The sequence below is a fragment of the Tursiops truncatus genome, chromosome 21 (assembly GCF_011762595.2).
Source record: "Tursiops truncatus isolate mTurTru1 chromosome 21, mTurTru1.mat.Y, whole genome shotgun sequence".
Classification (NCBI taxonomy): domain Eukaryota; kingdom Metazoa; phylum Chordata; class Mammalia; order Artiodactyla; family Delphinidae; genus Tursiops; species Tursiops truncatus.
The window spans coordinates 14,244,944-14,269,918 of NC_047054.1; the positions used below are offsets into that span (position 1 = coordinate 14,244,944).

Consider the following 24,975-nt stretch of genomic DNA (forward strand, 5'->3'; position numbering starts at 1 on the left):
TAGTTTTGAGCAGTAGCACGTAGCTATATACTGCCACCTAGTGGCAACATCTGTAAGTACAGTCTGGTTTTGGCAACTGCAAAGAAACTCTTCGTATTTAAGCCAAAAAAAGCTATATCCATCCTTCTATCCATCCGTCCGTCCAGCCCTTCTTTCTCAATTCATTAACTGAATCCTGAACAGGAGTATAAATACGGAGGAATAACAGGCAGTAAAGCTAAAGTATTTTATTAATAATTTATTGTCAGTAAGAAAGACTGGCTAATGGTAGTTTTCAGTAAAAACCTTTACAAGACCATTGCATCACAAATATACAGACACTATAAAAACTGTGTCATGGTGGTTTTGGTTCTAAACAGTCTGCAGAAGGTCCCCATTACACTTTCCAATAATGAAAAATCTTTATAATTCTAAAATACAGCAACCCATTTAAGACATGTCCATGTATGGGATCTGTCCTCATCCTATGTACAGATAGAAATGAATGACTATACTGAAATGTATTAACGAAACGTCATACTTCAGTTGAAAAGGATACAGAGTGAAACCCTGGTTATATTAAAAAATCAGGGTGCTAGGTAATGACACTAACACCACCAAAATTCGGTCAAAAACAAATGCACAAAGTATCTTGAAATTCTAGTTAAAACTGAAAAAAATCAAATCTGTACATAAAATTTACAAAAAAAGACAGGAAAATTAAAATAATCAAATCTATATAAATACATGAATCATGCTAACAAGATAGTAGGACTGATTTTCATTTTATTATTTTAACACAGACAAATGTAAATACAAAAAAGATGCTCAGAAATGGCACAGCCGACGTAAACCTCACCCAAAGACAGAAGGTTAGGACGCTGGAAATGGCTAACAGGTCACAAGGTGCGGGATTCAGTGCAGCCATGCCCGTTTCAGCTCACCGAAAAAAGCGCTTAAGCACTGCTGCAAAGATCAATGCAGGAGATCACTGACAGAATCTCTAGGTTCATTACGGTTCAGGCACTTTGCGGGGAGTCTGAGCGTCAGACCTCTGTATGCTGTTGAGAATCGAGTGGAGGGATCGTCACCTCTTCGAAGTGGCCATCATCTCCACTCTCGTAGTCACTCATCATGACCTCAGACTCGACTTCACAGCACGCAGACACGTCAGAGCAGGAAGCTGTGGAGGCGTACATGGACACGGGCATGTTCTCTACAGTGGAGGCTTCAAAGCTCCTTTGATACCCTGGAGGGTAAGGGGCGTAGGGTTCTCTGCGAGCACTGTTCTCACCAGGGCCTCCTTTCTGAGGTTCAGACATATCGGCAGGATAGAAACTGGGCAGATACTGATTCAAGTTGAACCTCTGCCGGCTTCTCGATGAAGAGCCCAGGCTCCCTGCAGCGGGCATGTCTCTGGGAGGGTGTATGGATTCAAACTGGTCACTGAATTCTGGAGGCAAGGGTGGCAGCTCGTCAGGCACGGGGAAGTCCTCTGGCGGGGGTGGAAAGTCACTCTCAATGTCGTAGCCTCCAGGGTAATAGTCTGTATCGATGGCGTTTGGATCTGCTGAGTACAGGGGCGTCTGCTCATCAATCACCTCATAATTGGGGAACTCTTGTATATCTGGCAGAGGAACACTTGGCATCCAATCTGATGTATCCCAGTGATACCCTTGGTAGAAAAGAAAACAGACTTCAACGTGTTTTCCTCCCAAGAGTGCGTACCACGGAAAAAGGGCTCAGTGTATGCAACACACACAGGTGCAAAGGCATTCCCACGCACAGAGGATCAACATTCTGGAAACCCTTGGTCTCTGCTTTGAAGACGTCCTCCCATCCCGAACCACTTTTGAGAACCTCTATGAATGAGGCTCTGGCTCCTAAAATGTGGACTTACAGTTTTATGTAAGCACCTAACACTCAAGTGTCAGGTGCTTACAGAAAGAAATGGAAGTTTTAACAGGAGCAGTATGCTAGCATCTAGATACATGCACTTTTCTTCAAATGATTCCAATCATCCTTTCAGCTTTCCTCTTGTAATTTAGAACCCACTGCTCTTTAGAAAGAAGAGTATTAGTTCAGTCTTAGGACATGGGTAAAGAAATTTTGTCCTTTCAGAAAGAAGTCTCTATTTAGTAAAATATTAAATGTCACTTGATCTGCACTACTTGTCGTTAAAAAAAAAAAAACAGTAATTAATGTGAGTCTTTAAATAAAAGCAATCTTTAGCATGCTAAAATTTAAAAAATAAATTTCCTTTATAACATTACAAGTTTAATATTAAAAATTGTACTACTTTTCATTAGCCCTAAGAAAAACAATGAACTGTATTAATACAGTGACATATCAAAGCATGCCTCCAAATCAAAAATGCAATTGAACATTGAAAACTGTAACGCAATCTTTGATAAACTACAATTTTTGTTACTTTAGAAAGGACTAAGGATCATTTTCAACTCTATATTATAAAAGTATAATTATTAAAAAAACCCTCCCCCCACCCCGGGATTTTTGAAACCCTTTGGCAGACGGGCGAAGGTGAGGCAGTCGCGTTTAGAATGCAGGGCACGAACAACTATGCACTAGTTACTGCGCAAACACATGAAGCAAGTCAGCACTGGGTAGAACCTCCGCCAATTTGTTTTAGTGAATTATCAGTGAACAACTGGCATGCATAAGTCACCTCTTGATTTGCTGAGGTCAGGAGCAGCAAAAGACTCTTTTGGTTGCAGAGTAGAGAGAAAAGAAAACATTTGTAATTAAAAGAGAAGGACGGCTGAAAAGGCAATAAAGATAAGTACATAACACAATATAAACTGTTTATAAAGGCCCAGTCAGCCATGTACTATGCCTCTAAGCCATTATCTATGAAAATTCCAAATGGTGAGAAATTTGTGTAGCACAAATAAAATGGGACGTGGGAGTGCAGGGAAAAGACGAGTGATGATGAAGTAGGGACTGTGTCTGGAAACTCAGGATTTTACTTTCTTTTCCTTGTTTCTGGCAAGCTAATCCTGAAAACACAAAATTTTGTTAGGAGTAACTGAAAGTCTATAGGCTCTAATAAAATGTAAACTGGTAAGGAATTTAAATGACACCCTCATGTTACTGAGAAATATTATGAAAGGCTCGGTCACATCAGGTCCCTTAGGTGATAACCCAAATACAAAAGCCACAGTGACACAAGAGACACATACTTTCCAGCACAGCAAGGCCTGCACATGGCCATTAAATTCAGAGAAACCATGAATGCACTTAGACACTTATGAACAGCCAAGAGAAAATCTCTCCAAACCTTGCCCGGTTTGAATACGATTTTATACCTACGTTGTCCACCTTTCCTTGGAGACACCATTAGCTGCCTGTAGCCCAGAGCCCACCCATCCACTTGCTCTTTCAGGGTCCTCGTTTTGCATGTGGAACTCCAGCATGGAGCAGAGACAGTCAGTGTGAATCACATGACCCTGGGCAGGTTGCTTACCCTGGCTAAGCTTCAGGCTCTTATCTTTGAAATGGGGGTGGAAATCCCTTAGTTATTTGGAGGATTAAATCAGATAATGTAGGTCAAGCACTAACTGTTGGCGACCATCATGATTCTTATTATTGTGGAAGTAAGAATCATGGTGATTAGTGACTTTCTCAACAAGGCCAATGCCTTCTGTGCATTCAATGATGTTCTTGAAAATCCTTGTGATGAAATAATTTGGAACAAAGAAGATTTGACGGTTCTCTTCTAGGAATTTAAATCAAAAACTGTGGTGATTCTAAAACATGAATAAGCCAGTATTTAGCTAACTGTATCTATAGAATTATTCTAAAAAGCCTGCTAAAAATGTGGTAGTTTCTTTTTAAAAAGAGGATTGACAATTTTTGTTACTAAATAGGCACTCAATAATTCTTAAATTTAAACTAGCTTTCAATTTTAAACTCAATAAATATTTAATATGCCGAAAATATTTTTCAATGAAAGAGACTGCAATGAAAGAACCACTCAAATTTTGCTTCTTTAAACTCTGTCAATATTTAAAACATTAGAATTTCATCACGGGAAAACTAAAATTCAGTCGACAAAATATAGATCACCTTCTGACTCACCAAGCAAAGACATGGTACTTCTTAGGAAAGTAAGTGTAAGGCTCATTGGTAACTGTAATTAGTAAACACGGAAACCTCACCCCTGCCCCATCCCATCAAACTTGGCCTGAAACCATCCTTCTCTCACCTAAATCTTGGTGACACATATGTCCTAGCAAAAAGGATCCCCTAAGCTTTATGTACTCTTGGTGGTCTACGCCAGTAGTTCTGAAAGTGCGATCCTTAGACCAGTAACACCAGAATTAACTGGGGGCTGGTTGGGAATGCAAATTCTCAGGGCCCCATCCAGACCTCCTCAATCCTTGAAACCTTGGTGCTGGGGCCTAACAATTAGGGTGTTCACAAGCTCTACGGTGATCTGACTTACAGTTTGAAAATGCCTGTGCAGTCTGCATGGGATTACTTGAATTTCAGTGTATAATAAAGGGCTAATTTAATTTAAGGCAGGTATTTCCTATAATTTTGACCAGATAAACCTTCCTATTCAATGATTTTCACTCAACCAAATATAAAAATATACCTTATCATGTTCTATAATTTTCCTTGACCATACCTCAGGGAAAATCCAAAAAGGAAGAGTCAGTTAGAGTTAATTATAAAAGCTGTGTGTTATTTAGTTTTACTCCTATTCATATGAAGATAATTTTTTATATTAAAATTTTTTTAGATAGAATTACTTCTAACTTCTTACTATTGTGCCATGTAAAGGCAGCTGTCAAGACCCTATAGGTGACTTCTGGCGTCTGTGTAAATTCACTGTGAACGGCAAAAAGTAACAGAGACTACAGACACACGTATATAACAATATTCTGCAATGTATCTGGATTATTAATGTACACGCCTGCACAAAATAAAAGTATTCAACCTCCTCAGAACCATAACATAAGGACTTTGTACAACACTACAGTAGGCAAAAGCACACAACTCCAGGGACAGTCACTGTGAACACAAACACAGAGCACAGGCATGACTATACCTTCTTTAGTCACCGTGTCAACTACAGCATTGACATGGTGTATTACAGTCACTATGGAAGCTTGTAAAAAGGTACAAAAGGAGTAAATTAGGAAAATCTTCAGTTAGTCAGGAGACAGTGCATTAAACAGCATTTCTTTATATAACTTCTACCTCATAATTTTAAAAACGTGACTACTTTAACATAGCTATATAATTATGTATGACCCTTGCACTCTCTTCCTTATATGTCTCAGAGATTTTTCTAATCAAGCTATATATTTGCATTATTAATCAAAGGAACAGAGTAACCACATGATACTGTAATTTAGGAAAAAAATTTTTAGCCATAAATTTGTGTCACAATGACAATTATGAATCAAGTCATGACGAAACAATCCTCATTTTAACATCCCATGGGCAAAAGATTTCATATTCGAAGAGTCAAATACTTGCTAAGCCAATTTTCTGGGACCATTTAATAAACTCATTCTTCCCAGGAAAAAAAATTAAGAGCTATACAATAAGGTAAACTATGCAACATAAAAATAAAAATGGCTTTGTCGCTGTTCTATGCACTCCCACCCCAATTTTCTTGTCTTTCTGCAGATGAGTTAACAGCTGGTGAGCTAACATCCAGCAGAGAAATGCAGACTGTCTGCCTGGCTGTTTCCTGTGTAAATTCCCTTTCATTTGTTTTCCCTTTCAGTTGTTTTAAAGCATCTATGCCAAAATAAATAAGTATGCATGTAATAGGCAGAAGGATGGCCCTCAAAGATGTACACAACCTAATCCTGGGAACCTGTGAATATGTTACTATCCTCGTCAAAAGGGACTTTGCTAATATGATTAAGTTAAAGGTCCTGAGATGAAGGGATTTTCCGCTATTATCTGTGCAGGCCCAATGTAATCACAAGGGTTCTTAAACGGGGAGCAACTTTCCCAGCCTTGGCTGGAGGGAGCTGTGACTAGAGCAGAACGGCCAGGAGGTGCACTGTTGCTGTCTTTGAGGGATGGAAGAGTAAGCCATGAGCCAAGGAGCGGGGCAGCCTCTAGAAGCTGGAAAAGGTGCAGGAAAGGGATTCTCCCCTGGAGTCTCCAGAAACAACCTTACTGACATCTTAAATTTAGCCTCCTGAGACAAGCATCAAATTTCTAAACTACAGAACTGTCACAAATTTATCTTGTCTCAAGCCACTATGTAATCTATTATAACAGCCTTAGAAAACTAAAAAATAGAATTTAAATACACTCTTAATACAGACTTTATGACTGATAATGATTAAAATTATGATAAAGATTAAAATAGACACTCCTGGAAAATGTATTTTTTCTCACATTGTATTATCTGGCAATTAATTTTCATAACTAATTTGACCATAGCTTATTAAAGCTATTTAAGAGTATTACGAATGATGTTTCAGTGAAAAAAACTAGGAAAAGAAAGAAAATGCTGACAAAATTCTGTGGTTTACGAAGAGCATTTAAGGACAAAGATATAAATTATTACATAAATCAGCAACTCTAATGTTTTAGAATTAAACCTACTGAAAGAAAAGAATTCTATTTTGTTGTTGGTTTAATAAGCAGTTATGTCCATATACTTCATCACTAGATAATAAACACAGGTGTACCTTGATATCATACAAAAACATGCTTAAAGTGATTCAGGAATGAATGGAACGTACTTATGGCCATCCTTAGTTTAGAAAGGTCTCTTCAGTGTATTATGGGCTATTTACTCTGGATTCACAAACAATTCAGTTTACACATGGCATTTTTACGCAAAAAATTTACTAATTCTGACATTCAAAAATTTCCATTAAAAACTCACTTTTTTGTATTTCTGAATATTGACAGTTTTCTCTACTGGTATGTGCTAATGTGGTAAAGCTGGTTATCAATGCGATTTACCCTCAGATAAACAAAACTGGCATCAATGATCCCACCGTCAAACCTTCTTCATTAGAAATATAATCAAACTTACTAGCAATCTCTTAAACTGTGCTCTCAGTCAGTATGCTCTGATCCAAATGGGAGCTGAGGCCGCAGGGGAGTTGGGGGAAGAGACAAATAAAACCTTGTAATACCGCAGGTGCCGCTGAGGTTGCATGTTTCAGACTATGGCTCCTCCTCTTAGGGCTGTGAGGGTGTAAGTGTGTGTGCGCGGGGTATGCTCAAGGAAGCTGTTACAAGGGTTTTTAAAAAATTCACGTAACTTCTATAATATTCACTGTTGTAGAAAAAAGGTCAAAGTGAAATTAACCAATCAGACAGACATTACCTTTCAATTAATTAGATTTTCTTCCTTATTACTGACCAGTTGCTACAGTTCCAATACCTAAGCACTAAGAACATTTTAAACATTTTCCCTCGTTGGAAGTTCATGCAAGGCTGTCCAAGGTATTGTCTAACTGTGGTCCGAAGTGAAACGTGAAGACCATGTGAAACCAAAACAGGGGCACCGGGCGCGTCTACCTGACTGCGCTGCATCACGTGCGCAGGGCTGTGGACAGCCAGCAGGGGACCAGGGCATTTCAGGTGTGCGTTTACTCACCGTTGTCGTCACACGGCTCCGACTGGAAGGAGCTCAGGGACTGCACTTCACACAGGCTCTCCCGGGCACTGTACGGCTGAGAAGGCTTTTCCTCCAGTGGCTTTTTGGAGAGACAAGGATCAAGATCCACTACTTTAGCTAAAAGGAGGAGATGACAGACAAACCAGTTACACTCCATGAAGGCAGAGACTCTGTTTTCTTCCCTGCTGTATCCTGACGCAGGGCAAGCGTGACCCACAGACTGCCTGGCATTTGTTTAGTGAAAGAACATCAAAGAAAAAAACCAGAAACACCTGAAAAACAAAACCAAAAACCTACAAATATGGCTTGCAGACTCACACAGAATAGAAATTCGCAATAAACCTGCCTGTGGACACCATTAGACAACCTGGGGAATTAATTTGAAAATGGTACCTATAGCTTTTTTCAAAGCATCAAATATATGTCAGGCCACTTAAATACCGCCACTTTCTCTGGCCACGTTAGGAAAAAAATCCTATTACGCAAATGCCCTCCCAACTGTTTTGTCATAAAAGTCCCTCCACATTATAGTTGAGAACCCACATCAATTACAAAGATAAAATGATCTTTCCAGATTAACTGGAACACGACTGGATTCAATTCGTAAATTAAAATAACATCGCAGCCACAGTGCTCAGCCAGGGCTGGGGCATCAGGAAAAGCTTTCCAGTCGTCCCAGAGCTCTACAGGGTCTGAGCACATTCACCACTCACAAAGACTCCACAGTTTGATCTGAACCACCAGAAGCTCTGGCAGAACTTGTCACCTCACTGTCCATTGCTCAGCGACATTGTATAAAGATTTAGAAAGTTGTTCTTACTATCATAGTCGAAGTCCCAGTTCGGCTTCTGGATTGAGTCACTGTCAGAAGGAGAGTTTGAAGGAGGCGGCGGAGGCAGGTTTGGGGCCACGCTGCAGACGGCCACGGCCTTCCGGTGTCCGTGCACAGACTCGGGGTTAAAGGTGCTGAATTCGGGGTGCTCGGGTATAGCCGATCCTTCGAAGGAGTTTCGGTCAAGGTTGTTTCTAGAGTCGCTTGGAATGCTTGGAGTGTAGGAGATAGGACGGACAGGCACCTGGGGTGGTACGTCGGAGTACATGTTCTTATTTAGCTTTGAGTCAAAATACGGTCTTTGCAAGAAAGCTGCGCTGGGTCCCAAGTGTTTGTCCTCAGCTTTGGGCTGGTGTTTCTTCTTTCGACTAATCATCTTGCGGCAGAAGATGAACAGCAGCACCAGTAGAAAGATGCCCGTTATGAAAACCACGATGCCGATGCCCTCAGCCAGGCCGATGTCCCAGGGGGTCGACACGTATTGGTTTGGGGTGACGTCCTCACAGTGTCTTCCTCTGTACTCATGGCTGCAGTTACAGTGGTAGGAGCCGTGTGTGTTCTCGCAAAGGGCTCCATTTCGGCAGGGGTTGCCAGCACATTCGTCAATGTCACTCTGACACCTGCCAAGACAGCCCAGATTGAGAAGAGAGGCCTTTGCAACATGAGCCAGAACGTGCCAGGCCTATGACTCTTAGAAACTAACGGCTAAGTCCTCCTGAATAAGATCCACCCGAAAATACACTACTGACAACAATAACTACACAAAAAACCTTCCGTGGAGTAATGAATCATTTGATTCCATACTCTGTACATTTGGGAGATAAACATTATGCCAAGTCAATCTTTAACTGCCACTTTTCTAAGGATTCAACAGATTACTAAATCAAACTCATAGGCTAAACCTCAGTTTGTCTTGATTTCTGATCCAGAAATTTAGAATGTGCATGATAAATGTACTTCAAGAGACTAGGTTAAATTTCTCAGAAAGTGTTCCTGTTTGGAAAAATGACAGTTCCATAAAGCATGTAAAAAGGCTAGAAAACTCTGTCTTCCGTTTTTATATGCTTCTCCCTGTTGAAAATCTCCCTCAGACCCTCACCCTTACGGACTCGTCCGCATGCGATCTCCTCACCCCCGCCGCCCAGCCTCCCGCCTTCCCAAATGGGCATATTTTGCACCTGCGCAGATCCACCTGACACTTGGAACCCTTCCTCCTTTAACAAAATGTATCTGCTTAACATCCCCTATACTCACCTAGCATTACAATTTTGATTACTGAGACATTTTTGTTAAATACATTGAGTATTGTCTAGAATTAAAGTAGACTCACAAATGAAAACCATGTGACTGATGACAAAGTTCAAGACCACAACCACTACTTAGAGCAAAACCTTATGTGAATCTCTGCAGGCAGGTCGCGCTTCAAGCCTTCTAACAAGACTGATATGATGGTGAAGGCTTTTCTAGATGTACAGCACTAGGCACTTACAAGTAACAAGCACCGAGTAAGACTTCACCTATTTGGTTTAAAAACTAAGGTGAAATGGCATCTGGAACTAAAAGCCACTTCTTTCAAGGTCAACAACAGGCACCTTAGTGCCTCATTTTCTTCACCTGGAAAATAATTATCACCTCTCAGGATTATGGAAGGCTCACAGAAGATACTGACAGAGTGGAAAAAGATTTTAGATGCTACATAAATGATGAAAAAATGTCATCACTCTCACAGACAGGTAACAACTCCTTGGGAGTCTGCTTTAAAAAACACAATCTTACTCTTCCTTTAACAGTTACTTCCTGCAAGCACCCATACATTCTTTGTTCATAAATAATGTTTTTAAAGTATAGAAGCATTATATATTGAAAGCATATAATATTTCAAGCACTATAATATTACATTCATTTGGCTCAGTATTTTTTTATTTTAAAGAATGAAAAGATAAATTATGCAAGGAGCCATTATGAGCTCGGAATTCCAATCCTGAAGCAACACAGTCCAAATTAATGAAGTTTTGTTGCATCTACTGATCACTGTGAAACTATAGAGAGGTGCAGATACAAATCTTGAAAGAAGCCAGTTACCTTTCTCCCCTAAAACCCGAGTCACACTGACAGACAGCACCATCCAAACTGTCAAAACATGTTCCACCATTTTTACAGGGTTCATCTTTGCAGTAGGGACTAAGCTGGCACCTAAAGAACAGGGAAAAAATAAACATAAACCGAATACTTAAATGGTAACAAGTGAATGTAGTTTACAAACATGATGACATTAGAAACGCTAATGTTAAAATTAACTATGAAAGCTAAGAAAACTCTACATACCTCTGACCAGTATATAATCCTCTACATTGACAAAGGAAGTCTCCATTGTCCAAAATGCAGGTGCCACCGTACAGGCAGGGGTTGGAGGAACACGGATTGATGCCCACCTCACAATAGGTCCCTATGTACAAGGCACTGCATTTGCAGTAATAACCTATATCAGCAAAAGGGAACAAAAAGTCCTATCATTCAGTAGCTCAAAAAATAAGTCTCAGTATATTCGTTTTTACTTTTAAGTTCAGGTGAAGATTTAGCTCTCCAAGACCTGTAAAAAACCTAGTAAAATTCCCATTCCCTCTGAGTAAAAAGTTGTCTAGTGCTGGTATCACCAAAACACAAAGAACTGAAGAGAAAACTCATAACCAGCTCTAGCTCACCATAATTTACGAGGGGTCCAAGGCCTTCTGGAAAACCACTTCTACTCCCACCTAGAGCGAGCAAGGCTAGCAGTCCCCTTGCTGGGCCACTGGATAAAAGGAGGCCTCAAGAAGAGCTACGTGGAACCAGTTCTAACCCCCAGGTCAGTGTCCGTGTGGCCGGAGAGGAGTTCAGGGTCAGCTGTGGTTTCCTGTGGCTGCTGGTGTAGAATGAGACGTGTTTGGAAACACGAAGCAGCGCGGCCGCAGCTCAGCGGGAGAGAAACTGTCCCCTCCAGCCTCTGCTGGGATGCATTCAAAATCTCACTCCGCTAGAGCATCATGTATGCTACTCAGATCCCATGCTGGCTGCAGGATCTGACAAAACTGATTGAATAAAAAGAGGAAGAGCAGAAATACAGGGGGAACTTCCCCTCAGGCGCATATGCGTGTAACGTTTAAAGAAGGCTCACGTGTGAAGCTTACCTCCAGTGGGTGAGGGGTGGCAGGCGCCTCCGTTCTGGCATGGGCTGCTCGAGCAGTCTTCCGTAGCTGTTAACAAGCACCCAGGAGACACGTCCACCGATTCTTCAATGTGTGCGTAGCTCCTTGGTTTGTTATTTAAAGGGAGTTCCTGCCCATTCAGATAAATGGAGTCCATACAACCCCTGAAACCACTGCCGATCTGGGGGCTTCTTCCATGCCGTGAGCCCTGCTGACGGATGTGGCCACCAAAAAACACATGGCTATCCAGGTTGAGGGTTTTCAGTGTCCCCGGGGCTGTGCCTGATGCGGTGTGGACTTGGTCTAGAACCAACCTGGCATAGTTTCCATTCACTTCAAGAGACACCGCGTGCCACAGCCCATCGTTGACCTGGATGCTCTGGACAGAGACGATGCCTGGGCCGCTTCCACAGTCGAATTTGTACTGCAGCCTTCCGTTGTGGATCTATGACAGAAACAATCACTGTTCACGTTACTCTCATGGAGTCTTCATGCACAGTCTCAGATCATGTTTGGTGACGGAAGGAAGAAAGTAAGCCCTCGCGTTTAAGTACTACAGAACACACTCTCATTCATCGTACAGATAATAAAAATGGACCTTTCAGGGATATCAAATTTCAACCACGTATCCTAAAGGCATCGTGTAATAATGAACTGTACCAAACAACAACCAAAAATAGCATCAGGTTTTATCAGAAGTCAAAAATGAATCATGCTAAAAAAAAAAAAGTAGGCAAGCTAATTATCACTTCAAGCATATGTACGACCTTTCTATAAACTCCCTATAATATTACTAAGGTGTAATATCACTTAGAGTTTGAATGTTAACAGTCACAGGTACCTAAATATGTTTGTAAAAAACAGAAGTAAATGTCTATGTCACCGCAGAGCAAAAAGAGCTTTTCATTCTACAAAACTTATGTGTAAGTATCAATGAACCATTTAAATGAATAACTCAACCATTTCATTTTGCTTATCTTATTCTTTTAAAAAAAATGGACAATCTGAACATAATATGGAATTTATATTTTTAAAGTCTCCCACAATCTGAGGTACAAATATGCAAAAACGCTCACCTCCAAGATGCTGTAGTCAGTCCCGCGAGCATACATGACAACTGCGTGGGTAGAGTATGTTCGCAGCCTCATGGTCAGTTTCATCTCTAACTTGTTTTCATTTTCCATTAGACGATATTTCACAAAGCTGTTTCCAGTAAATGTTACGGATGAACTCCCTGTGAATCACAAAGAGGAAAAAATAAATCAGAATCAAGTTTAAATATTTTTATAAGTGTGTCCCCACACTCCCGCCCTGACTAATTCAAGTTTTGGATCTATGATTATAACATTATAAAATGCAATGCAATGGGAAATGTCTACTTGTTTAATAAACAGCACAGCATAACTGGATTTCTATTTGGAGAGAATAAGTTAGACTACTGTATCACAGAGAAATGAATTCTAAGAGAATAAAAGACCTAAATATGAAATGTCCATTATAAAATTATTAGAAAGCAGTTTAGGAAAATAGCCTGAAGGTGGTTTGGGAAACCTTCTCAAGCAAGACATAAAACAATTCCCATTCTACAAAAATGATGAAAATAGTATCAATCCAGAGATGAAAATTGTTTTGTAAAATTATGCAGAAGTGACAAAATAAAAATTAGACAAATCAAAAGATCAATAACATACAGACAGCGTTATGCAGATGTTTTCTGATCAAAATACACAAAGAGCTCCAGAGCTCCAGACATGAAAGATAAGAAACAGACAAATAATCCAGATAATCACGCACATAATAGGAACGGGCCAGTCACAGAAGAGGAAGCGCTAACAGGCAATGAACAAATGAAAAGACTGCTTTCACAAGTAGCCAGAGAAATGGCAATTAAAATAATTAGATACCATTTCATGCTTATTAGATGGGGGCGATTTGTTTTTTAATTGAAAACCTTCAATATTAGCAAAAGAACGGGGAATGAGACCTTCACACATGACTGGAAGAAATAGGCACTGGCACAACTTTTGGGAAACTAACATAATGGTATACCTAAAAATTAAAAGTGTAGTTCACCTTTGACACAGGTAAGTCCCAGTTTTACAATCTACTGTACAGAAATGAAAGCACCAATATGTAAGGATACACGTTTAAGGATTCTTCTTGTAACACAGGAGAACATAAACTGAATCTCTACACGTAAGCACCATGTTGCATAAATGATGGTACAGCCGTGCTACAAAATGCTGTACAACTATTAACAAGCATTAGGACTTGGCAAGATGCTCATCACAGAGGAAAAGGGGACTGTGTTAGATGTAACCACTCCTCAGTTTCTTTAACAAAAAAAAGATGTGAAAGGAAAAGGAAAATAAATCTGTACGTATGGGACTGTACGTTCATATGAGCTCTGATGAGAGAGGAAGAGCATCCTTCCTCCTCAGGAGGAGTTCAAGAGGAAGGAAAAGCTACTACTTTATTCGCCTCTATGTCTGACCTGTTATAATAAACATACTTTACAATACTTTTCAACTCCAACAAAGAAGAAAATAAGAAACTCTGAAAGTTACTTTTTTAAATACAAGTACTCTTAATTATTGAACCTCTCACCTGGGCACTGGCCAAACTTGCCACCTGGACAGACGCAGCTGTATGTCTCCTCTCTGGGATCAGTGACACATTCAGATCCTTCAGGGCACGGACTGTCTTCACATCCATGATGGACAAGTGGGCATTTTCCCCCTTTGTTTAAAAAAAAAAAAAAAAAGGGCAGGGGGGACAGCTAATTAATAGGAATTTCAAGAGAACGATCTTTAACGTATAGCCTTCAAAGGTCGTACATGAAATGACCTGCACTGCCTACTTCCACGTGCGTATGTGTGTTACCTGTGCAGAGACACACAGCTGTCCTACGGTGGCGCGGGGTCACAAAGCTCAGTCTGGCCGTGCTATGCGTTGACATCGCACTTTCATCCACGGACACCTTTTCATCGCAGAATCTCCAGGGGCAATCCAGCCCTGCACAGAGCTTCTGGAACACATCCAATATCCTCACACCACTGATCTCCTCAATATCCGTCACGGAAGAATTAATCTTGTGCAGAAGTTGTTTTGGTGAGACCTGGGCACTACCTGATCTCTCTACAAAAAGCAAGATGTCCAGGTGCGGATGAGGCTCCGAGGGCTGCAAGCTAACGATCTGAATGTCACTCCTCCTCACACCCAGGATGTTCCGCAAAGCTCGCTGGAAGTTGCGCCAATAGTCCCCAACGAACTCTTCCGGGGTGAGGTTGGCAAAGCGGACGGCCACGGTCTGGTTCAACATCTCCTGCGTCACTTGTCTGATGTGCACCGTGACATCAGCCGCGGTGGTAAATTTCCCATCCGTTACGCTGACGTTGAGGAGGTACTGCCCTACGTCCAGCTTCTTGTGGGCTATCAGCTTGCCCCCTGTGCTGGAGACAGAGAAGAGGCTGCCCATTTGGGGATCGAGGCTGTAGGTTAACGTGTCATACACGTCTTGGTCCGTCGCGTGGATCTTCCCGATGACACCACCTGAGTACTCCTCTCCAAAAGCAGTAATGAAAATCTCTAGCGGCAAAATTGCAGGAGGATAGATGCTCTCTTCAATGACTCTGATGTCAATGTATGTCAAAGATGACAACTGAGGCTTTCCGTTATCTGCCACCTACGAGAAAAGGGAAAAAAAAAAAAATCACCTTCATCTATGTCGTCGTTTACAACTTAATAAAAATATATTTACATTGTTCAAGTTCTAAAATATTACCGATTGTTAGATATTAGTTCTCCACATGAGAAGTATTATCAAGGGACAGGATAAATACTTCTTTCTAGCCCTTTCACTAATTTACGTTGAAATTTAGCTCTACCAACGTCTATGACAAAGTAACCAAATGAATAAACAAGCCCCCACGAAGTGCCATGGGATAAAAATGAAATAAAAATTAAATAAATAATTTAAATAAATAAATTAAATAAAATAAATAAATAAAATAAATTAGATAAATAAAATAATAAATTAAATAAAATTTATTTAATAAATTAAATAAATAAAATTAAAATTAAATAAATAAATAATAAAAATGAAATAAAAATTCTAATTCAGTTTTGTCTTCTCATGCAATGTAAGCTGTTTACACAGGACAAGATAACCACCAAAGCAGCTCTTCTCCATGAGTCCACAACAAAATCAGAAAGACAGACTTCAATACCTTAATGTGCAGTAAGTAATGATCGTTCACTTTCCTATTTATGGCAGCTGCCGTCAGGAGGGCTCCCTGCTGGTTGACTTCAAATGCCCCCTCCTTGTTTCCACTCACAATGCTGAAGAAGAAGGGAGGGCCATTGTGGGAGGAGTCCCTGTCTGTCACTGCCAGCTGCAGCACGCTGAACCCCACGGGCTTATTTTCCTGCAAGAGTAAGAGAACCACACAACTTTCAACAAAACCCCGTATCATATGCATGTTTTCTATAATATGAAATTTACAGAAAAGAGAGACACTGCCGCTCCATTTGGAAGGAGGAGAGAGGAGGGGTGGTGGTGATGGGAAGGAGGGGGCTGGAGGGGAGGGGCACGTGAGGAGAAAGGTGTGGGGGGAGTGAGGGAGGGGTGCCGGGAGGGGTGAGGGAGGGGAGGCGTTTGGACGAGGAGTGGCAGGGAGGAGGGAGTGTAAGGGGCAAGGAGGAAACGCAAGGGCAGAAGGTAAGGTTAACAATCAAGCTAGCGAGAATATCTTAAAAATCAAAGCACAGGAAGAGATGACAGCATCTTGGAAATGCTCATCTTTTAGTATTGGTGGAGACCCCTGTAATGTCACTGTTCCCATTTTTCTCAAAAGTAGTCTTTGGAAAAGGAAGATATTTCAAACGAATCACTGAGGCCAGAAAAGAGCTTATTTCAACAGGGGTGCATTCAGTGAGGCTTGGGCCCGGGATCACCTGGATGATCAGGCTGTAGTTTCCCCTGGAGAAGACGGGAGCGTTGTCGTTGACATCAGACACGTCTATGTTCACAGTGGTCGTGGTGACTCTGGGTGGACTGCCGTTGTCCGAGGCCTGCACGGTGAGCGTGTAACCCGAAATCTTTTCGGGGAAAAGATAAAGAGAATCATGTCCATTTCCACAAGGCCCAAGCGCAGGGTTCAGCCTGAAGCGTACTTCTGATTACTGGAGGGGCGGATCCGAGGGCCTGCCATTCCCCGTGTCCTGCAGGCGGGCAGTTCCCTAGCTTACAAATAACTGATCTGAAAAATGTAATGTATCTGCTCGACAGAAAAAGTTACTAATAGGGATGAGAATCTCCAACGCTTCTCAGGAACGTACTTGTTCCGTTAAACTGTTCTAACTTTGAAAACCTGCAGATCTATTAACAGAAATTAAGACAGAAAAGTAATACAAATGATGAGAGAAAACATCACATATGTCGAAGGCTGTTGCTTTACTAGTGGCGGGGAAGGCAACTTTCCCTCCGGCCCCAGTGTGACTCTGAGCCAGAAGCAGGCAGACAGCAAGCTGCCTCCCACCCTCGAGGGCTCACTCGTTCTCAACACTCCGCTCACCCTCCCCGCATCCATGTCACTCTTGGATTGTAGTCAACTGTCTAAATCTCCCAAGATCCTCTCTTCGGGAACTTCCTACAAAAGAAGGTGAATTAAGTGAGGTGGCCTCCCTTCCAGGACAGTTTCTTTAAAGCTCTCTCTTCCAGAATGAGCAGTGAAGAGGCCAAGAAGCTGGCTAACCCCAGAGGACGTGCTGCAGAGTGTCAGTCCTGAAAGACGCTCCAACAAAAAGAGGACGACGTAGCTTGGGAGACTCTCTTTTGCCATCTCCCAATGGACATGAGTACACTAAAGGATCCGAGAAGTGTTTCAGTCAAAAATACTAAGTTTTGTTCTGCCCAGCAGTACTGCAATCCTAAGCATAACAGTCATGCGTCCTAAACTCTGGGAAAGTCCCCACTCAAAAATAACAGGTCAGAAAAGGAATTAAAGAATGGACTTTGATGAAATATCTCAGCACTATCTCCCCAAATTCCTCTAATCTTGGATTTACCCACTACTCTTCTGAAACTGCAGTCATTATTATCATCGATGCCCTTCCAATTCCCCAAACCAAGGCTCTTTCACTTCTCCTTCACTTCATTACCTCTGAGGCAGCTCCCCTCCTGTCTGTGAGAGCACATGACTAAGTGGATGGATGGATGGATGGACGGATGGATGAAGGGAGGGAGGGCTTGCCTCTCTCCTTATTCACTCACTTTTATCTCAATACCTCAGATCACTTCCATAATCATCTTCAGAGGCATGTACCATAGCTGTATTTCCAGCTTTCAAGTCTCTTAAGTTTGACTAAAATCTCTAAATGCTGGCTGAATAATTTTACTTGAATACGCCACTTTCCTCTACAAATCAGCATCTTGAAAACCACGTTCAAGCACCTCTCCCAGTGCTGAGTTTACGCCCTGTGACCTCCTACTCGCCTTTAATGGCACCACCCAGTCACAGCAAGACTGAAACGCATCGAGTCCTCTGCCACCTCTGCTTTCTCTGGAGGGCCATAGCTGAGCTCCGTGGACCCTAATTTTTCCTCTACAAAGTTTCTGCACTTGTCTCGTCATTGCTACTTTCCCAGTTTGGGCTCTTGTTGTTTCATAACTGATGAACTGTCACTGTCCCTCCCACCTCTGGGATAACACTTAGACCAGCTGTAGGACTGGTCTTCAGCAACCACCTCCTGTGCTGTTACACCTGCGCTCACAGCATCGGTAACCACCTAATGCCTGCAGTGCCAGCCTGAACCTACGATCCTGGTTTTGCCTGTGGCCTGTCATCTGTTCCTAAAACTCTTCATCTATCTCTCCTCCCTCACCTGTTTGTACGATCACTCTACTCCAACACAACTAAACAGAATCACCTAAAGACACCCCACGTCTCTTCCTTCCTCCATCCTTATTCCCCCCGGTTCCTCACAGGGAATTCCCTCCTCTCAACACTATGTTTTCCTGAATCTCTGCTATTATTTAAAACCCAGCTTCTAGCTCCATGAAGCGTCTCAAAACACTGGTGCCAACAGTAACTTGGTCCTGAATACAAACTCTTATTATCCAACCTTCACATTACTACGAAACACATCACATATTCTGGAGATCTTCATACCACAACTGCTTTTCAAGTATTTATATCTTGCTTGTCACTTACTGAGAACAAGGCTGGTTCTACCCTTTTAACACTTCCCAAAATGTCGGCAGAGGCGAACACAAGGCACTTCCATCTACCGATCTGATAATCTGTAAACAATCTACGTCAGATTTTTCCACTTACTGTTTCCCGGTCTAGAAGTTTGGTCACTTTCACTTCTCCCCTGGCAGGGTCGATTGTAAATGGACTTCCCTGATTGCCGTCTATAATTGAATAGCGGATGTGGCTGTTTGAAGGTCCGTCGGCATCATCTGCCATAACCTAGAAAATATCACACTCCGGTTTAGGAGACAGATGAGGGAGGGACAGAAGTCGACTAAGCAAATGTCTGATATCAACAGCTAGTTTGTGTTAAGGCAATCACTTATAATAGAGTCAGTAACTAAAGAGGCTAGCAAAAGACATTGCCCTATCTTCAAATTATCAATATTTTCAAGTAAGGCCACTACAAAAACTGGATCAATCTCACTAAAAATTCTTGCACAGACCCAGAAGAAGGCTGTAGGGGAAGAGGTACGCACTGTAATGACAGACTGTTCAAAAACAGCATCTTCACTGATCACTGCCGTGTAGGTGTCTTGGCTGAACACTGGGGTGTTGTCATTGATGTCTGTTACGTTGATGTTCACAGTGGCAACATCACTCAGTGAAGGTGTGCCCCCATCAGTGGCTTCTACCGTCAGGTAATACTCATGAGAGCTTTCATAGTCCAGATTCTCAATGATAAATATGGCCCCTGAACAGAAAATCAAAATTACTTTCCAGTGCTTTAAAATGCCACCACATTCTCCTCCTATGGCTAAAATTTTCAGTTCAATAGTTTACTTACCATTTATGTATGGTTTCTAATTTCTTAATTCAACAATTAAAACATGAATTTGCCCATCCTTGGAACCTTATTTATTTCTCTTAATTACTTTCCTGACACTCTTTGTGATATGTGAATTGCTTTCCTAGTCAGTACTCCTTATGTCTCCCTGCTATAAAAATGATAACATTTCTTATCTCTTTTCAATGATAGTTTACTACAGACTTTAATGAAACAGAAAACACAAAAATTCTGTTCTTTGGCTTTTCATTTCCTTTTCCTTCTCATACTTTTTCTTTTACAGAAATGTACATCCTTTTAAAAAATCTCCAGAATAACTATTTATATCCCGTCACTTTTTGATTTAATAATTCCTTTAACGTTTTTCCTTTTAACTTCCTTATAGTCTACCCTACATAAAGAGCCCTAAAAATAACAATTTTATGATATGCTAAAATTTTATGTATGCTAAAAATACATTTTAAAACAGCATCATCACACACCTACCCTTCAGTTGAAAGCCACATACAATTAAATACAGTTGGAATGGAGCAATTTTTTACAGAGCAATTTACTTACACCTATTTTAGATGACAGATTAACAAGACTACAAAAAGTATTTATGCAGCCAGAGTCAATAGCGCCAATGACTTCTGACCTTGTCGGCGGTCACTCAGTAAGTGACTCGGTCCAAGTACTTCGACGGTTGTCTGTAACTAGCGTAATGAAGAGATCAATTTAATGAATTATCAGATGTCCCCTACTGAAACTAAGGTCAAAGAGGTCGAAACTGCTGTTTCACCTGGGAAGCTACTTCGCATGAGATCTACGTGGGCCATAAAAAGGAGTCGTTCTGCAAAATCTTCTACCATCTTCAATTCTTTACCTTTACTGATTTATGACACCTTATATTTTTACTAAATTACTAGAGTATGATGTTTTAATTTTCTATTTAAAGTTAATTTGCTTATAGTTATAATGGATAAGCCAGAAATGTATTTTATTATGTAGAACTATAGTTTAAAGTCTTCTAAACCACTCTGAATCCCACTGATGATAACAATACAAAGAAAACTTGGGTCTTCTCTTTTAGAGTATCTATTGACAAGGTATGACCTGTTTTTGTACCAGGTGAAGTGCTGAGCAATCTAGCCGTTTTTTGCAGAATAAAGGGCTTCCTCTCATTTGCATGGTAGGTTACCTGATTTAGAATCTATGCTGAATTTCCCATGTTCGTTTCCACTTATTATCGAGTAGGTGATTTCTGCATTTGCTTCAATGTCCCTACTTGCTGCATACACTTGAAGAACTTCTGTTCCAATGAGAACATCCTCAGACACTGTGGCACCATATTCACGGTATTCAAACACGGGTGGGTTGTCATTTATATCCAAAACGGATACAACAACAGTGCCGGTAGCTGTCAACCTTCTTGGCAAACCATGATCTACAGCTTTCAAAGTTAGAGTGTATACTGCCTGTAGTTCTCTATCCAAAGGCTTTTCTAACTGAATGATTCCAGATAATTCATTAATGGAGAACTGTCCATCAGCAGAGTTAATCAGTGAGTAGGATACCTTCCGATTCAGTCCTGTCAAGACATGACATCACGTCAGAATGTTTTACTTCAAGAAACGTAAACAAATTATTTTTTTTTAAATCCAGCACACATATGAAAAAGGGAAAATGCCAATATACAGTATTTAAAAATTCTTATGACTATGACCTTAAAAATGTAAACTTTAAAATGAGCAATTTGTTGAGTTAAAACAAATATAATTTCATAGTCATCTGGCTTTTTCAGACTACGTTATACAGGAACTTATGCTCTAACAGCCAGCAGATCTTTAAAAATAAAGCCTATTTGTTATTTAGCTTCAGTAACAAAAATTTATTTGAAAAGTAACATTTTTGGTATTCTTCTGATTCTTCAGTGTTAGAATGACTGAAGAAGTTATTTTTATTCTCTGCTATCAAAATGCTATGAATATATACCTTAGAGTCTTATTTTCTCTATAAAAAATTGGAAAGGTCTGTAAAACTATAACAATATATCGTTTTCTTCTGTTATGTTCCTATGATACTAAATCTCTTTGTCACTAATGCTTTATTCACAAAAAATAACACTTCACTAATTAATTCAATGGGACATAAAGATCAGTTTATCTCATCACTAAGCAGAATTTTAGGGGTACCACAGATACTTTACAACAGTAAGTTCACCGGGCACAATTTTGAGACTTCAAATATTCATTAAAAATGAGTTCATTGGGCTTCCCTGGTGGCGCGGTGGTTGAGAGTCCGCCTGCCAATGCAGGGGACATGGGTTCGTGCCCCGGTCCGGGAGGATCCCACATGCCGCGGAGCGGCTGGGCCCGTGAGTCATGGCCGCTGGGCCTGCGCTCCGCAACGGGAGAGGCCACATCAGTGAAAGGCCCGCGTATCGCAAAAAAAAAAAAAAAAAAAAAAGAGTTTCTTATTCTGAAGATTTCATTCCATTTTTAATGCTAACACGATTTTTAACGGTAGCATGACAATGGTGAGTTATTCAACATGCATGAGGTAGGGGTCATCAGAGGGGCTGAATGTGGAACAGTGCTCTAAAATAGGCTCCTCCTCAGGTAACAGTGCACAGTTTGAAGGCAAAAGCATCACTTGGGCGATACCTGCATCCACATCCGTGGCCTGTACCCTTGTCAGGAGCGTGCCAGGCTCTGTGTTTTCAAACACGGTGATGGTGTAAGGATCGGCAGAGAATTCGGGGGCGTTATCATTCACATCCTCTAACGTGAGCACAATATCAGCTTGACAGAATCTTCCCCCTCCATCCGTGGCCTTGACCAGCAGATTATAGGTTGCCTGGTCCTCGCGGTCAAGGGGGGCTAATGTTTTCAGTTCACCTAAAAACAAAAATAAATGGGCTCACTTGAAATTTAAGATGTGACTGCAAGAGCACATCTTTCTTCCCCTTTTCTCTTACATTGAGAAAATCTGAATAACAGTCTTCCTCTGGAGAACAATTTTATTAGTGACAGAGTCAGCAGCTGTGGGAGCCCTCAGAGCTGGAGGGTTTCAAACCCTGCCAGGTGCTAGCTCTAAGCCTTAAAGCTCTCCAGGTCAGGACCTCTCGCATTATATATGATGCCCAAAAGCAAAAGAGCTGCCAATTTACCAAATTGAAAACATTTTAAAATTGACTCAAAAATTAGATTCACATGTTTATCATTAATTTGGGGGGAGCTTAATAGAAAACTGTTACTTGACCCCCAATTTTAACAAAATACAAATTGAAAGAGAAAGTCCTAGAGGTTTAAAGTAAAACACCACTCATCATTTTAATGAATACACTAAATTATAAATTTATGGTCACAAATTCAAGCAAACAAACTATATGTAAAATGGATAAAGCAGAAAGTTTGAGATACACTTTAACTTCTGAGTTTTTTTTTTTTAAAAAGGTGATATAAAAAAACATAAATTTTAAATCCTCGGTTCAAGTAGGTGATTGTTGCTGTTTTTTATCTCACCCCAAATTTTACACATTGAATTGCTGTTTGCATTTCTAAAAGATGCCATTTTTGTAGCAGGAGAGTAAATTTTACAAGAACAAACTGTCATTTCAAATTTTCCGTGTGATCCAAAACCACCCACGCGTGACTTTGCTGGAACACAATTAGTTTTGCCCCAAACTCTACCTTTACCTGTGTCTGGATTTAGTTTGAATTTTTCTGCACCTGGACCAAATAATGTGTAAGTAATTTCGGCATTGGAACGGATATCTGCATCTGTAGCAGAGACCTGCGTGATCAATTTCCCAGGAAAGGCATCTTCTGGAATCGTGTCGGAATATAAAGTCTACAAAGATTTTAAACAATACTGTTAACATAAAACATTAAAAGGTAACATGACTGCCAAGGGAGTAACAGAAATCATTTACCTTTGGTCACAGAACACATGGGAAATGACTAAAACTAAAATCCAAGGAGCTTTCAAAACTATTTTTCTTACAAAACATTTAAAACAGAGATGATTCATATAACAGTTAACAACCCCATATGCTGAAAGAGTCTGACCTGACATTTAACCTACAGAATTCTGAATACTTTGCCTTTGATTTGGTTTCATATTTAATTTAATTTAAATTCTTATGAGAAAATACACATAACACTCCATTTTTACCTAAAAATGAGAGAGAATACAAGCCTGATACATTACGTCTAATTTCCAACACAGGAATTTATTGTTTGCAATCACTGTTAAAACACCACCAAGTAACTGCATTTGGGAGAGAAGTGAGCCTCATGACACGGGAGAAAACAAAGGTTATCCAAGGCCTCCTGGGAGGGGGGCAAGTGATGCTCAGGCCAGGGCTCTCTTCTGCCCTGCTCCACCCCGTCTCTCTTCAAATCTGACCTGATTCTCAAACACAGTGAACGGTTGTTTTCCAGTTCCAAATATTTAGAAATCCATGTCGTACACCAAAACATAAGACAAACAGATAAGACGTTGTTAAATATATTTTCTTAATATGAGCTCAATTTTAGGTGAACTATGACTCATGAAACAGGATATTTTGTAATACTGATGATTCCGAATGATCTAGTGTCCTAATTAATACCAAAGGTGAAAGGAAAAGTGTTGAAAAACACACACATTTAGTTTCTATAAGATACATACACACGCACGCACACACAGAATCCTCCTTCCATAAACCACTGTCACCAAAACCATGGATTGGAATGAACTCCTCACCCCTCAGAAGTCCCGCTCTCCCCCCAGCTGAATTATTCGTATCCATTTCCCGGAGAGCTCTGCCCCTCTGCCCGTCCAGCTACACACAGCTCATGCCCACTGCGGCGCTCTCCACCTCCCCGCCCCCTTCCAAGTCACCTGCTCCCTGACCCAGCCTTCCCTTTACCTACCACACTCTTCTTCCTACTTTTTACTCCCAACTTTCGTCACTGGCCAGATCTATCTCCTTGTTAACACCCTTTAATCTCCTGAAACCAGGCGTCCACCCACATCACTGCACTGGGACCACCATCTCCAAGCCAGTCACAGAACCCAATGGTCTGTTTCACTCAGTCCGCTTTTTATCTCTGTCACACCTCTGCTGGCCATCCCGCCTCCTAAAAGTTCTCCCCTCCTTTGCTCTCAACTACACTGTGCTGGTATCTGCGCTCTCTTCCTTCCGCCTTCTTTCTCTCTAGGGGGATACCTGTCTCTACTCTTTCCCTCCTTGCTATTATCCTCTCAAGCGAATGCAGTCAGCAGTTATCCACCCAAGCTGCCAAGTTCACACACCCATCCTCCATCTCGCTAACTCT

General features: G+C 41.0%; 1 protein-coding gene across 4 annotated transcripts in view; it reads right to left on the bottom strand.

The window, feature by feature from the left end:
• Positions 1–211: 211 nt before the first annotated feature.
• FAT1 (FAT atypical cadherin 1) overlaps positions 212–24,975 on the bottom strand; it is a 120,036-nt gene continuing 95,272 nt past the window's right edge. For 3 of the 4 annotated variants that reach the window (XM_019921435.3, XM_033848944.2, XM_033848945.2), the window contains exons 12-28: positions 23,350–23,503; positions 22,315–22,548; positions 20,850–21,239; positions 19,362–19,576; positions 18,964–19,101; positions 16,583–16,726; positions 15,856–16,053; positions 14,510–15,311; positions 14,234–14,365; positions 12,703–12,860; positions 11,609–12,071; positions 10,767–10,920; positions 10,524–10,634; positions 8,430–9,061; positions 7,589–7,726; positions 2,666–2,701; positions 212–1,654 (exon numbers count right to left, since the gene is read on the bottom strand). In XM_019921435.3, coding sequence (XP_019776994.2) covers positions 1,026–1,654; positions 2,666–2,701; positions 7,589–7,726; positions 8,430–9,061; positions 10,524–10,634; positions 10,767–10,920; positions 11,609–12,071; positions 12,703–12,860; positions 14,234–14,365; positions 14,510–15,311; positions 15,856–16,053; positions 16,583–16,726; positions 18,964–19,101; positions 19,362–19,576; positions 20,850–21,239; positions 22,315–22,548; positions 23,350–23,503 — 4,728 coding nt within the window. In that variant the 3' untranslated portion in view covers positions 212–1,025. The remainder of the gene's footprint in view (positions 1,655–2,665; positions 2,702–7,588; positions 7,727–8,429; positions 9,062–10,523; positions 10,635–10,766; positions 10,921–11,608; positions 12,072–12,702; positions 12,861–14,233; positions 14,366–14,509; positions 15,312–15,855; positions 16,054–16,582; positions 16,727–18,963; positions 19,102–19,361; positions 19,577–20,849; positions 21,240–22,314; positions 22,549–23,349; positions 23,504–24,975) is intronic. The other variant, XM_019921436.3, reaches the window with a different exon arrangement.